The 16,615-nt window shown below is 39.6% G+C and overlaps 1 protein-coding gene across 1 annotated transcript in view; it reads right to left on the reverse strand.

The window, feature by feature from the left end:
* The window catches only part of LOC136862812 (metabotropic glutamate receptor 5), a 302,293-nt gene that overhangs the window by 50,039 nt on the left and 235,639 nt on the right, over positions 1-16,615 (reverse strand). Inside the window, exons 2-3 of the mRNA XM_067139072.2 lie at positions 13,471-13,559; positions 433-591 (exon numbers count right to left, since the gene is read on the reverse strand). Of these exons, the coding sequence (XP_066995173.2) occupies positions 433-591; positions 13,471-13,549 (238 nt within the window). The 5' untranslated portion in view covers positions 13,550-13,559. The remainder of the gene's footprint in view (positions 1-432; positions 592-13,470; positions 13,560-16,615) is intronic.

Here is a 16,615-nt window from a genome sequence, read left to right on the forward strand (position 1 = left end):
AAGCTAAAAATTAGTCCCCGTATATTTCTGTGAAAACCATGACTGTGGTTGAAACTATTAAGTACATTTTAATAAATCTGTTGTAGCTTAAATTATGATGGTGCCGTCACTGCCATGAATACCAATTTGGAGATACAGTATGTGCGGGTATGTTGTTGAAAATATTCTTATTCAAGTGAGTTATAATAAATAAGTTCTTTAATATCTTTTATATTTTTTGTTTCTGATCTGTTTGCTTGTTATATTTCCGCTTAGTTATAGAGTGAGTTTATAAAATATTATGTTGGCCGTAGAGAGTGTGACGGGGCTGCGATTGCTTTTTCTTTTATAAATTTCAGCTGGGGTAACGAATGTGTTCACTGCACACCACTGGTACCTACTCTGTATCTATAAAACTATATTACCTAGGAATTTATTGGAGAAGTCTCATACCTATTTGAACTCCCTGCGCCATTGACTGGTTGTTGATGATAGCTGCTGCCCATCTTGCAGCAAGAACATGCTGTACAGCAGCAGTGTTGAGCGGTCCGCACTGTGTTTTGAATGTTGAAACACCAAAATCAGGAGGTTTGTGCAAATCCACTAGAAGTCCTACATCAGGAAAAGAACACAATGGTAACAACAAAAACACGGTCAAATAAAACACTATTCTTTTCACTACAAAAACTCTTCAGATTGATTTAATTAAAAATGTCACTGTTTCATATCTAAGTAACAAATCCTTTTCAAGGACCTACTTTTAAAATTCTTACAATTCAAGGCTCATCTCCAACCGAATTATTTCAGTTAAGGAAAAAGAGAAGGAAAATAATGTGCAATGATAAAGCAGCAAAGATAGCAGAAGAGAAATCAGAAATATTCAAATACAGTAAAAGACAAGAAACAATGGTCCTGAAAACTGACAGAATTGGCATAAAATAAAGGATTGGCATCTTTGGACTGAAAAAATATTAAATATTTTCATCAGTTCTACTAAATAAACTGGTCAATTATTTTCTTGGAAAATACCAATATTTTTATGAAATTTTTGTCATGTACTGGATTATTTTCTTGACCTCTGAACTATGCAGGTCACAGGGCAACTTGGGTGTGGTTAGAGGTGCGTAGCTGTGAGCTTGCATCTGGGAGATAGTGGGTCAGAACCCCACTGTTGGCAGCCCTGAATGTGGTTTTCCATGGTTTCCCATTTTCATACCAGGCTGTACCTTAATTATAGCCACGGCTGCTTCCTTCCCACTCCTAAGCCTTTCCTATCCCATCATTGCCATAAGACCTATCTACAGCTGTAACTAACTCCTGAGGACATGCAGCTCTCTCTATATGAATGATGTATTGATGATGGCTTTCTTCTGGATAAAATATTCCAGAGGTAAAATAGTCCCTCCCATTTGGATTGGCGGGTGAGGACTACATGGGAGGTGCGGGGGAGAGGCGGGGCAATAATCAGGAAGATGAATACCAACATTTAGGGAGTCGGAGTGTGGAATGTTAGAAATGTGAATCATAGTAGGTTAGAGAATCTGATACGGGAAATGGTCAGACTAAAATTAGATGTAGCTGGTAAAAGTGAAGTATACTAGTGGTTTAATAATGTATAAAAATAGGCCAGTAGTTAAGCTATTACGACCAGCGTAGTGAATAAATTATTATTGTTGTCAAGATGGACACCAAGGCAATGCCCACAACAATAGTGCAGTTCTATATGCCTACTAGTTCAGCAAATGATGAAGAAACCATATAAAATATGAAGAGATAGAAGATTTAATATACAAAGTTTAAAAAAATTAGGGGAACCTGTTTTGCATCATCTGGTATGTGAACGTTAATTTGGTAGATGGGGTTCCAATGGTCGTACAGCATACCTTGAGACCTTATCTACTCAGGGTATGTCAAATCGAAGTTATACTCCATCTGTAGGCGTAGCCATGCATTAAACTGTCAGGTGACCCCTCCAAACAAAGTGAATAGCAGTGCGTCCACGTGTCGTTGTGAGGTACACAGACTACAGCGGTCATTTGAGCATGTTGTATGTCAACCAGCACATCCCATGAGACATCTTAACGAGGTTAAATCACAAGGGCCATCACTTTGATCCAGGAAGGATGGACTTTTCGTCGTGATGCAGTGGATCTCAATGATACAGCGTGATGGACGTCAACATGTATGGAGACGCCATGGTGAGCAGTACATGCCAAATGTTGTCCAGGAAGGCGACCGATTCGGACAAGGTTCTGTGATGCTGTGGGGTGGCATCAGTATTGATAGCCGTATGGATCTTGTCGTCATCCGTGATAATCTTACCACTGCGGGGTACATCGAGCAGATACTGCTAAAGCATGTGTTGTTTGCTGCATACAGTGTTGGCCCTAAATTCGTACTCATGCACGACAATGCCGGGGCTCATGTAGCGCACATCACCAGAACTTTCTTGTGAGAACTGGACATTCAAGAGATGGAATGGCCAGCAGTGAGTCCTGACCTTAATCCCATCCAGCATGTGTGGGATAGGCTTGAAAGAAGTGTTCGTGGGCATCCTGTTCCACCACAGACTCTCCAAGACCTCAAACAGGCTCTCATTGAAGAATGGGACCTGATACCGCAACGTGACCTTCGTCGACTTTTACGGAGCATGCCACATTGGTGCCAAGCTGTGATAAAAATCCACCCTGGAGGACTGTTATCACTTTGTTTTCACCCCTATTTGGACATTTCCGTTTGTGTTTTGAAAATAAACGTGAATCCATTTATGTTCTTTTGTATGCTTCAACAGTAAAGAATACAGGTATAGTTGGTAATATACCTGGGTGTGAGGTATTGTTTTGTGGAGCATGGCATACGTTCAAAAACATGTTCGCCTATTTTTTTTTGAACTGTGTATTAGCCTATGTAAAACGGGACGAGAATCTAATTGTGATGGAAGACTCGATTGCAGTTGTAGCCTGAGGAAGAGAAGGCAATGCCGTAAGAGAATTCAGAATGGGACAAAGGAATGAATGAGGAAGTCAGATAGATTAATTCTGCACATATCATAATTTCGTTCTTGCTAATACTTGGTTCAAACACCACAAACGACTGCTGTATACATGGATGAGACCTGCAGACACAAGAAGGTATCAAATAGACATCATAATAATTAGGCAGAGATTCAGAAACCAGGGGTTGGATTGCAAGACCTACCAAATAACAGACGTGTTTGGCAGTCATGAAATGTCATCTGAAGTTGAAGAAACTGAAGAAAGGAAGGAATGTAAAGAAAATGGATTCTAGATAATTTGAAAGAAAACAGTGTGGGAGATTGTTTCAAGGAACATGTTGAACATGAACTAAATGAAAAGTCTGAAGGAAGCACAATAGATGAAGATTGGACAGTCGTGAAGAATGAGATCAGTAGGGCTGCTGAAGAATGGTAAGATCAAGTAAGAAACAGTGGATAACTCAGATATTAGATCTGATTGATGAATAACAAAAATACAAGAATGCAAAGAAATGAGGAGGGCAGAAAAGACTACAGGTGATTAAAGAATGAAGTACCGTAGATAAAAAGTATTTTTTTTCAATTTCCTTTATGTCGCACCGACACAGATAGGTCTTATGGTGATGATTAGATAGAAAGTGCAGGAAAGCTAAGGAAGAATGGCTGAAAGAGAAGTACAAGGATGTTGAAGGTTATATGGTTGTAAGAAAGGTAGAGGCTGCAAACAGGAAAATCAAGGAAACCTTTGGAGTAAAGGAAACTAGGTGTATGAATATTAAGAGCACAGATGGAAAACCACTTCTAGGGAAAGAAGAGAAGGCAAAAAGATGGCAGGAACATCATTTGACTATTGTATAAAGGGAAAAAAGTAGATGCTATAGTTTTGGAACAAGAAGAGGCTGTTGATACTGATGAAATGGGAGACCCAGTTTTGAGATCAGAATTCGACAGAGCTTTGAGAGACCTAAAGAGGAACAAGGCACCTGGAATTGATGACATACCTCAGAATTACTGACTGCCTTAGGAGAAACCAACATGGGGAGGTGCTGACAAGTATGGAAACTACCACATCATTAGTTTAGTATCTCATGGTTGCAAAATTTTAACATGTATTATTTACAGAAGAATGGAAAAACAAGTTTTTTTTTTTTTTTTTGCTAGGGGCTTTACGTCGCACCGACACAGATAGGTCTTATGGCGACGATGGGATGGGAAAGGGCTAGGAGTTGGAAGGAAGCGGCCGTGGCCTTAATTAAGGTACAGCCCCAGCATTTGCCTGGTGTGAAAATGGGAAACCACGGAAAACCATCTTCAGGGCTGCCGATAGTGGGATTCGAACCTACTATCTCCCGGATGCAAGCTCACAGCCGCGCGCCTCTACGCGCACGGCCAACTCGCCCGGTAAAAACAAGTTTAAGCTGAGTTGGGACAAGAGCATTTTTGGCTTCAGAAGAAATGTAGGAACATTTGAAGCAAACCTGACTTAACATCTGATCTTAGAGGATCAAGTTAAAAAAGATAAGCCCACGTACATGGCATTCGTGTATCTAGAAAAGGCATCTGATAATGTTGATTAGACCAAGTTATTTGATATTCTGAAGGTGATCAAGGTAAGATACCAAGAAAGAAGGATTATCTACAGTCTGTACAAAAATCAGTCTGCAGTGATAAGAATCGAAGGCTACGAAAAGAAACAGCAAACCATAAAGGAGTGAGCCAAGGCTGCAGTTTGTCCTCTCTCCTCTTTCAATGTTTATATAGAACAGATGGTAAAAGAAATCAAAGAGGAATTTGGAAAAGGAATCACAATCAAAGGAGTGGAAATCAAAACTCTGAGATTTGCAGATGATATTGTTATTCTGAGTCTGCAGAAGATCTCGAGAAGTTGCTGAATGGCATGGACAGAGTCTTGGAAAAGGAACACAAGATGAAAATAAATAAGTCCAAAACAAAAGTAATGGAGTGTTGAATGAAGTCAGGTGATGCAGGAAATATTAGGTTATGAAATGAAGTCTTCAAGGAAGTAGATGAATATTGTGACTTGGGTAGTAGAATTCCAAATGATGATGGAAGTAAGGAGATCATCAAATGTAGACTAGCACAAGAAAGGAATGCCTTTCTTAAAAAAAGAAATTTGCTCACTTTGAACATTGATATAGGAATTAGAAAGACTTTCGTTTGGAGTGTGGCATTGTATGAAAATGAAACATGGATGATAACTAGCTCAGAAAGAAAGAGAATGGAAGCCTTTGAAATGTAGTGTTATAAAAAAATGCTGAAGGTGAGATGGATAGATCAAATCATGAATGAAGAGTTACTGAATTGAACTGGTGAGAGGAGAATGATTTAGCAGAATTTGACTAGAAGAAGAAATAGAATGACAGGCCACATCTTAAGACACCCAGGTCTTGTTCAGTTAGTTTCTGAGAGAAGTGTATGCGGTAAGAACGGCAGGGGTAGACCAAGGTATGAATATGACAAACAGATTAGAGTAGTAGTTACGTGGAAATGAGTAGGTCTTCACAGGATAGGGTAGCATGGAGAGCTGCATCAAACCAGTCTATGGACTGATTATGTAAACAACAACAACATCCACCTCCAACATCTATGACCAAGGTTGTTCTAGTTGATTTAAGTGATATCTGGGTTCTACTACATGTAAATGTCAGTACCTGCTGGATACAGCAGAATTTCTAATCAACTATGGTAATTTACTGTATGTATGTTTAAAAAGCAAGTTTGGAATATAATATGTCCTCCCTTTTTCTATTAGCCTTCTGAAAATAGCACCTGCCTGATGTGCTGAACCTTCTCATTGTGCCATCTAAAGAACTCAACAACTATGTTGTGACAGTTACTCCTGCCATTATCATTTTTATAAGGGACCTATGCACCCACAGATTGATCAAAGTCTTTCTGCAAATATTTCAATATTATTTAACCTATTGTAGGCAGCGACTTATTTAGAAATTCATTCCCTGTGGGTAGTGGTCAAATCAATTTGTCCTTAAGAAAATACAAAGGGCATACTATATTGTTTTACACTATTTTTTTCTACCCAAATGAATAAATTACATTACACATCAGTTGTTACGTCCACCTTCTTAACATAATCTCCTTGTAACTGTATGCACTTTTGCCATCGATGTGCCAGTCTCTCCAGACCTTCCTGAAACCATTCTTTTGGAGTGCTGTGTACCCATGCCGTGACAGCTGTGTCCAGTTCTGCAAAATCCTCAAAATGGTGAACACGCAGAGGTTTCTTCATGTTCCCAAACAGGTGCCAAGTCGTGAGAGTATGGTGGGTGTGGCAGCACCATGAATCCCATTTGATCATTGGTAGCGGTGGTCTCTCGGCTAGTGTGGGGCCGGACATTGTCATGATGCAGAAGCTCATCTTTAGCCCATTTTCCTGTCGCTTAGTTTGAATGGCACAACATAAGTGGTTATAGGTTACCACATATGCTGCACTGTTAATCGTGGCCCCAAATACCAGCCAGTCAATGATAATTATGCCCTTTGTGTCCCAGAACACTGTCGCAATTCGCTTGCCAACTGATGGCACTGTTCGACATTTCTTTGGCGGTGTACTGCCCCTATGCTTCCATTGCATCGATTGTTGTTTTGTTTGTGGTTCATGGTAATGGAGCCACATCTCATCACCAGTCACAAGCCTAGCCATGAAGCCGGCTGGATCTTGATCATGGCGTTGCAAAAGTTCTCTGCACACGTCCACACGCCTCTGCATTTCGTCTGCAGACAACAGTCTAGGCACCCATGTGGATGACACCTTCCCCAACTGTAAGTGACCGTGCACGATCCGCTTCAAGGTGTTTAGGCTAATTCCCGTGCTGCCTCCTTTTCCGGAAATGTGATGCATTTGTTTCCTTGGATGGCGTGTTCGACCCGGGTAATGTTGGCTGGTGTTGACACTGTTACATTCCTTCCAGAACTGTTTCCCTTGTCAACCGATGTGCGCCCTGTTTTCCGACCTTCCACCCAATTGTAAACTGTTTTCCGTGATGGCGCATGTTCTCCACAGACTGCCACCAAGCGCCGATGAATTTCTGCAGTGGTCATGCCTTCTTTCCATAGGAACCAAGTCGTATAGCGCTGTCCCTGATGGTTGCTTTCCATGTTGTCTGCTCCTACGCTGACAGTGTTGTTATGAAATGGCTATGATGAGTGCATTCGTTGGCCCCTGTGCATGTGCTGCTACCAAACAGTGGAACAAGACACTAGTTACATGTAACCAACCACCTTCGAAAGTGAAATGTGAACCGTACCCAGATGTACAAAAAATAAAGTGTAAAACAATATAGTATGCCCCTCATAATATTCTGATTTTCTTCTTATTATAAATACATTAGAAATAAATCTATTGACAAAAGTCTGAATCTCTACAAAATAATTAGGATCATAATTAGCTAATTATAATCTGAACTATGTACTTGACATGCACAGAAAACTATATAATATTCATAGCATAGAAAAATGTTGTCACACACAGCAAACAAGAATTAATATTAACAGTTTACAATTTCACAGCAACACTATATTGATAGGTTGGTTATTTCTTCATTTCATCATGATCATCATCATCATCATTCTGACCCGCATGCCTTGACCCATTGTAAACTGTCCTATACGGTATTGCACTCTCACCACAGGCTTCATATAATCCTTAACTTTCTGATGCTTTGTTGCCACAGGCAACCTTGATTTTAATCCACGAATGCTGATCACCTTTTGAAAACATGCTTTAGAGCAGTGAAATCTACACTCTTCAATCAACGCCCCATAGCAACAACACTCATAACTGGATACCCGTCAAATGCACACTACACATCAACAACAGCATCACCTGACCGCACCCATATCCTATTTGTGCACGTCCGATCTCCTGCGAGTGTCTGGACTACATTGCCACTAATTTATTTCCAGCCCTTGTAAAACTTGTCAACTTCACTCTCATTGTGCACACTAGCATGTTGAAAACGCTGAGACAACTCTCGTCCTAATTCTTCCAACTGCCAAATCTACCCACATCTTTTGATCATTTACATGCCTAACAGAAACTACGTTGCAGGCATTAGTATTCCTGATGAACAGACCTATCCCATTCTCTGTCATTTTCCTTTTAACACCCATCAAGTACACTTTATAATCTCCCATCTCTTCCTCATTATTTCCCTGAATATCATTAACTCCTAACACATTCAGATGCATCCTCTCTGCTGACTCGACCAGTTCTACTTTCTTTCTTCCATAAGCCCCATTAATATTGGTAGCTCTCCATCAAATTCCATTTCATTTGCCAAGGACTTAATGAAAGAAATAATATTTTTCTAGCAATCCTGAGATGGAGACCTTTCGATGTGTAACACATAGGTGTTAGTATTGCAGTTTTCTCAAAATTTTGTGTTATACATTCAAATGATATATTTTTTTCAATCAGTACTGATCTGCATTTAGGGCAGTCGCCCAGGTGGCAGATTCCCTATTTGTTGTTTTCCTAGCCTTTTCCTAAATGATTTCAAAGAAATTGGAAATTTATTGAACATCCCTCTTGGTAAGTTATTCCAATCCCTAACTCCCCTTCCTATAAATGAATATTTGCCCCAGTTTGTCCTCTTGAATTCCAACTTTATCTTCATATTGTGATCTTTCCTACTTTTATAAACGCCATTCAAACTTATTCGTCTACTAATGTCATTCCACGCCATCTCTCCGCTGACAGCCCGGAACATACCACTTAGTCGAGCAGCTCTTCTTCTTTCTTTCAATTCTTCCCAACCCAAACATTGCAACATTTTTGTAACGCTACTCTTTTGTCGGAAATCGCCCAGAACAAATCGAGCTGCTTTTCTTTGGATTTTTTCCAGTTCTTGAATCAGGTAATCCTGGTGAGGGTCCCATACACTGGAGCCATACTCTATTTGGGGTCTTACCAGAGACTTATATGCCCTCTCCTTTACATCCTTACTATAACCCCTAAACACCCTCATAACCATGTGCAGAGATCTGTATCCTTTATTTACAATCCCATTTATGTGATTACCCCAATGAAGATCTTTCCTTATATTAACACCTAGATACTTACAATGATCCCCAAAAGGAACTTTCACCCCATCAACGCAGTAATTAAAACTGAGAGGACTTTTCCTATTTGTGAAACTCATAACCTGACTTTTAACCCCGTTTATCAACATACCATTGCCTACTGTCCATCTCACAACATTATCGAGGTCACGTTGCGGTTGCTCACAACCTTGTAACTTAAATACTACTCTATAGAGAATAACATCATCCACAAAAAGCCTTACCTCTGATTCCACTTCTTTACTCATATCATTTATATATATAAGAAAACATAAAGGTCCGATAATACTGCCTTGAGGAATTCCCCTCTTAATTATTACAGGGTCAGATAAAGCTTCACCTACTCTAATTCTCTGAGATCTATTTTCTAGAAATACAGCAACCCATTCAGTCACTCTTTTGTCTAGTCCAATTGCACTCATTTTTGCCAGTAGTCTCCCATGATCCACCCTATCAGACGCTTTAGACAGGTCAATCGCGATACAGTCTATTTGACCTCCTGAATCCAAGATATCTGCTATATTTTGCTGGAATCCTACAAGTTGAGCTTCAATGGAATAACCTTTCCTAAAACCGAACTGCCTTTTATCGAACCAATTATTAATTTCGCAAACATGTTGAATATAATCAGGAAGTATGCCTTCCCAAAGCTTACATACAATGCATGTCAAACTTACTGGCCTGTAATTTTCAGCTTTATGTCTGTCACCCTTTCCTTTATACACAGGGACTACGATAGCAACTCTCAATTCATCTGGTATAGCTCCTCCGACCAAACAATAATCAAATAAGTACTTCAGATATGGTACTATATCCCAACCCATTGTCTTTAGTATATCCCCAGAAATCTTATCAATTCCAGCTGCTTTTCTAGTCTTCAACTTTTGTATCTTATTGTAAATGTCATTGTTATCATATGTAAATTTTAATACTTCTTTAGCCTTAGTCTCCTCCTCTATCTGGACATTATCCTTGTAACCAACAATCTTTACATACTGCTGACTGAATACTTCTCCCTTTTGAAGATCCTCACATACACACTCCCCTTGTTCATTAATTATTCCTGGAATGTCCTTCTTGGAACCTGTTTCTGCCTTAAAATACCTATACATACCCTTCCATTTTTAACTAAAATTTTATGACTGCCAATTATGCTTGCCAGCATGTTATCCTTAGCTTCCTTCCTTGCTAGATTCAATTTTCTAGTAAGTTCCTTCAATTTCTCCTTACTTCCACAGCCATTTCTAACTCTATTTCTTTCCAGTCTGCACCTCCTTCTTTGTCTCTTTATTTCTCTATTATAATAAGGTGGGTCTTTACCATTCCTTACCACTCTTAAAGGTACAAACCTGTTTTCGCATTCTTCAACAATTGCTTTAAACCCATCCCAGAGTCTGTTTACATTTTTATTTACCGTTTTCCACCGATCATAGCTACTTTTTAGAAACTGCCTCATGCCTGCTTTATCAGCCATATGGTACTGCCTAATAGTCCTACTTTTAAGACCTTCCTTTCTGTCACATTTATTTTTAACTACGACAAAAACAGCTTCATGATCACTAATACCATCTATTACTTCAGTTTCTCTATAGAGCTCATCTGGTTTTATCAGCACCACATCCAGGATATTTTTCCCTCTGGTTGGTTCCATCACTTTCTGAATCAGCTGTCCTTCCCATATTAACTTATTTGCCATTTGTTGGTCATGCTTCCTGTCATTCGCATTTCCTTCCCAATTGACATCTGTTAAATTCAGATCTCCCGCTACAATCACATTTCTTTCCGTGTTGTTTCCTACATAGCTGATTATCTTATCAAATAATTCTGAATCCGTGTCAGTGCTACCCTTTCCTGGTCTGTACACTCCAAATATATCAAGTTGCCTATTATATTTAGAAATGAGAAGAATAATGCAACACTATCAGGTCAGAACTAATGTGTTTTGCACATCTTAATTACTTTAAAGAGAGGGTTTGCAACACTGCTGATGGTAAATGGCTTTCAATTATGTGCATTTTTCCTCATATTACATTGATACCAGTATTATGTTTCCTTGCATTACCCATTTTCTTTTCTTAGGACTTGAATAGGTGATTATTCAGATATCTCTTGAAGTAGAACACACCATTCCGCATGGGAATAACTTAAGCCACTGTTACTGTGATGAATTTTCTAAATTCCAAGCATGCTCTCAGGCAGTTCAGTGAGTTCATGGTCAAGCGTGCCCCTTCTGAGTAGATTATATCCAGGTAACACAGGGATAACTAGAGAGAGAGAGGGAGAGGAGTAGAATGTCTTAAGAGTATAGTTCGAGAAGGATAGAAGCCTTTATTGAGGTATTAACAAAATGGTTTATAAAGTGTAAAACAGATAGTGACACATGTTTCCTTTACACAGGAGTAAACAATGTTTCAAATAGGAAGCAAGGCATATGGCAATATCTTCTTATGCAATTAATGCCTCACTAATTTCTAAGTTAATGAATTCACCAAAGTTGTCTCTTTAACATATTCCAACATAGCATATAGACAACATTCCTAGCATTAGTAATCTCTGAGGATAGACACACTACAGGAAAAGTTGCAGATATCGTTAGATGAAACTATTGGAGAAGCTTCATATCGCAGGCCTAAGAACTGGATAATTTCTCCCAAAGAGGCTTGTTTAAATGTAGTGCCTTTTCTTGTGCATTTTCCAATTAGGAATTTTTTTTTTCTCCTTTTCCTTGTATAGCACTACTGAAACTGCTTCCAAATTTTCTTTGAATGATAGCAAAGATGTATGAATTTTGAATTGAAGTGAGTTTTCCTGGAGAATGGAATATTCCACTCTTCTTCATGCATTAGTACACCGATGAGCAATTGAATCAGAGATGATTGTTGCGTAGCAACCTCTTTCAACCTGAGGACTACGGCAATGCAGTGCGACAGGTACTCCACAAGATATCAGGAGCGTGGAAAGTCATGCCACTCCATGAACACTGCACACAGATTGTTTGGAGCAGTGTCAACAGTGCATACATCTCTCTCTCTACAGCATACTAGATGGGATTGAAGTCAGGTGACCTTACGGACCAGGCAAGCCCATGGAGTGCTCACCTTGCTGTACATACAGGTCTCCTGCAATGTGCTGGAGGTGTACAAATCGGTAGACATGATCTGATGTAAGGTTCTTGTATTTTTCATTGTTCATTGTTAGATGTACCAGAGGTACCATTTCATCCCATGTGAACAATCCCCATACAATGATTCAACCACCTCCAACCTGAACTGTACCCTGCTAACAAGACAATTCCATTGCCTCGAGTGCTTGGAGACGCACTTGTACCCTGCCATTGGCGTGTATAAACTGGTACGATGACTCATTTGTCCAGGCGATCTTTCTCAATGGTGGTGTTCCTGTGCCAATATCATTCTTTATGCCTTGTGATGTGTGGTGAGCTGTGGTGCACATGTGGGATATTGGCTTCTGTACCTCAGTGTGAGGTGGCAGTCCTGGATGGTATGGCTGCTCATTCTTCATTGTTATCCATAATGGAATTCATAAGTAATCTGTTGTACTGTGACCCATCTATCTGATCTTGCCATCCAAGTCAGTCGACTGTGACCCCGTCATCAACACATTGTACTCCATGGCATTTGACTCTGGTGATGGTGGTTTTGCCCGAATCTACTTACTCATGGTACACTCTGGACATGGTGGACCATGGAAATCCCATTGCCTACACGACTATAGAGAAGGAATAGCTCATACTATGGCACTGACAATCTGGCGGTGATCAAACGTGCCGAGATCTTGCGTCTTACCCATGCCGAACTATTACATTCGCTGGGCTGACCACAGCACCAGTGTGAAAAAATGGCAGCTATCTCTAATTCAATTCATCATCAGTGTATGTGTAGCAGTCTGAGTCTGTTCAGCTAAGGAACACAGTGTATGCATGATGTCAGAATGGGCTTGTGCATCAGAGGTCCAGGTCTCCCTACTTGCTAGAGGTTTCACGGCTGGACGAAGATGTCTAGTATGAGTGCTGTCTTGTCCATCTCTACAAACTTACCTAGATAGGTAAGCTAAACACAGCTAAGTCTGGGAGATCTCTACCTCAAGTTCTTCCCACCAACAAAAGTTGCAACTAACATCATACCCATAAAATTTGGCAGTTGCAATTGAGGGAGATTGCAAGATATCCTGTAACTAAGAACAGGCAAGGAAATATTGTAAAACAATTTCTCACTATCCTTAGCAGTCAACCAGTGACGAGGACCTACAGATGGCAGCTCTGATCTTCATCCATATGCTGTCACTTGAGTCAAATTACCACAGGTTTAAGCCTGGATCTGAAATATATTAGGATAAGTGATCAGTTGGTGGCCACGTAGTTTGAATCAACTTACCAATAGAAGCTCTTCCAAATGCATCTGTGACTGGGTAGATTGAGACCAGCACCGCCACGAGCGCTGCAGCTGCCCACATAGCTTCTTCCCTGAAAACAGGAGGGGGGAAAATATCAAATGAGAATAATAACCAGCTGCACAGATCAAAGATTGTATCATTTTTTACACTCCTAAGAACTGATTTTTCATTCACTGCAGGAACTTGAGAGATCTTTGATCATCAGCTCCATGAACCAGTACTGTACTGTACTTATGAAATTTATTATGTCATCTGTCGAAGGGCAATTATTTGCATCTAGAATTGTAATGAATGCCTCAGAACTTTATATTAGGAACTACCACGGCATTTCCTTGGAAACTGTGAGAGGTAGACACTAAGAGAACTGTGACTGTCAGTACTGCAGTTTGAACATGGATTCTTTACATTGTGCAGTTTTCCAATCTTATTGTGGAATGTTGGTAAATGCACTTTGCTTCAGAGATGGTTGGAAGATCTAGAACAGCTACTAAGGGAAAATATATTTTGTATCAGGTCAATATGTTAGTTAGCAAGGGCTTGGTCCTTCATTATGCTTTTTATTTATTCACCCTAGTTTGGTTCTAATATGTATTAACGAGCAACGTACTGTGGTGAGACCTAATACATGATCCATTACAGAAAGAAAGAAAGAAAGAAAGAAAGAAAGAAAGAAAGAAAGAAAGAAAGAAAGAAAGAAAGAAAGAAAGAAAGAAAAGTCCTTGATGGACCAATACAATGTTACGTGCCATACAGCGTCAAAATAAATATAACTGACTTTTTTACAGCAGTAAAAATATTAGGATTACAGCGACAGGAAATTACTTCAAACTGTGTAAGAGAAAATGAACGATTTTGGAAATTACCTGAACTACCTGAAAAAGAAAAACATATGGTAACAAAATTAATAATAATTATAATTAATAACAATAATAATTTATTATTATTATTATTATTATTATTATTATTATTATTATTATTATTATTATTATTATTATTATTATTATTATTAAATAAATATTAAATAATTAATTATTATTATTATTAATTCTGTTACCATATGTTGTTTTTTTTCAGGTAGTTTATAAATGACCGAGCTCGATAGCTGCAGTTGCTTAATTGCAGCCAGTATCCAGTATTTGGGAGATAATGGGTTCGAACTCCACTATCGGCAACCCTGAAGATGGTTTCATTACAGCCATGGCTGCTTCCTCCCCAGCCCTAGCCCTTTCCTGTCCCACCTATCTGTGTAGGTGCGACATAAAGCAACTTGTAAAAAAGAAAAACAAGTTTTTAAATGTATTTATTCAAAATCTGTTTTGCCAGACTGAAGAACCAACATTATATATTTAAAAAAATAAATGTTGTGAATGAGTCAATTACAGTCTTTGCTGTGGCTCTAACACAACCAATATCCATTTCAAATAAGAGATGACATCTGCCACACTAGTCCCCAACAAAGTGAAGAAACAATAGCAGACATCCAATTAGTAGCATCAACAACTCTTTTATATGCAGTCCTCTCTTGGTGATCTAGATACACACATTTTCATTCATTTAAAGAACCAAAAGATGACGATGATGATGATAATTATAATTACAAATGACCCCTTTCTACCACCAACAGTCAGGTAAGTATTTATAAACTTGCTTCAGAGGGAGAGGAGGGGGTGGGAGAGTACAGGATCATTTGTTGATGAGTTCATATTTTGCCTGAACTAGTGATGGGTCACGTGATGCAAAGCTCTCAATGCATTCTGAGCAAGTGATGGAGTACATGCCTCACAATGCTATCTCAATGCCGTACAGTGATGTCCAGCTCATGCGGTCTTTGTCTCGAGGCAGTGCTGGGAAGCGTATTGAGAGCTCTTGATGCATTTCGAGCAACCGATGCAATCCATGACTCGTAATCCTATCTCGAAGTTTGAATTGGGACATCATACGCGTGCAGTGTGTTATCCCTTGACTACACTTCTCCTGCTGATCAACTAATGATGTTACGCCCACTTCTTTATAATCTACTCGCAGTCAACTTAAGTACGGTTACTACCTGCATTTTACTTATGCACTGTCAGCTTCTATGGCTAAACGGTTAGTGTGCTGGCCTTTGGTCCAAGGGCCTCCAAGTTCGATTCTTGGCTAGGTGGGATATTTTAAACTTCATTGATTAGTTCCTATGGTTCGGGGACTGGGTATGTGAAATAAATAGTAATGGAGAAAGTGACTTATTTTTAAAATGTAATTGAAACCATTTCTTTTACGACGCATTGAATAGTGCAATAATTTCAACAGAAAGGAAAAATACCAGTAATGGCATAAAAAGATATCCTACTGGTATATGTATGCATGTGTCTTAAAAGGGACTCGTTCTCGGATTAAGTTTCCTTCTGGACTATCGATACCTACTTTTATATAAGTATGGTAACAAATACAACCTGTGACAATAAAGTTCAGCGAATAGTCCTGTACTATCAACATAGATGAACAATGCACGGCAGTGACCTTACTGTCCTTCGAAACAGTCCCCTCCCATAACTATGCACTGCTGAGATCGGCGATACATGTCCTGGAAACTCGGCTTCCTTTGGGATGGTGTTCAAAAGCCTCGTCACGTTTCGTTGGATGTCAGGAATATCGTCAAATCTCTTTCCTTTCAAAGCGAGTTTGAGTCATGGGAATAGGAAGAAGTCTGGAGGATTGAGATCTGGCGAGTATGGGGGATGTTCATGCTGTACCACCCCCTTTTTTGCCATGAACTTTACGATATTGACTGTGTGTGGGCGAGCGTTGTCATGGACAAAAAACATGAACCTTGTTGTGCGTACTGGGGTCTACCCTGCATAGACGTTTCATGAAACGGGTCAAAATTTCAATGTACCGTGCAGCATTCAATGTCGTTCCCTCAGGTAGAAATTCCTTGTGGATAATGCCTTTGCTATCGAAAAAGGTGATTGAGCATCGTTTTGATGCGTGACTTTTCGGCTCTGACCTTTTTCCGACGAGGGGATCCCGGAGAACGCCTTTCCATGCTTTGCCGTTTCGTTTCATGGTCGTACCTGAGACACGAGGTTTCATCCTCAGTGACAATACAGTTCAAGAAATTTGGTGTCGCATCCGCCGTTTCGACAA

The sequence above is a fragment of the Anabrus simplex genome, chromosome 2, assembly GCF_040414725.1.
Source record: "Anabrus simplex isolate iqAnaSimp1 chromosome 2, ASM4041472v1, whole genome shotgun sequence".
Lineage (NCBI taxonomy): Eukaryota > Metazoa > Arthropoda > Insecta > Orthoptera > Tettigoniidae > Anabrus > Anabrus simplex.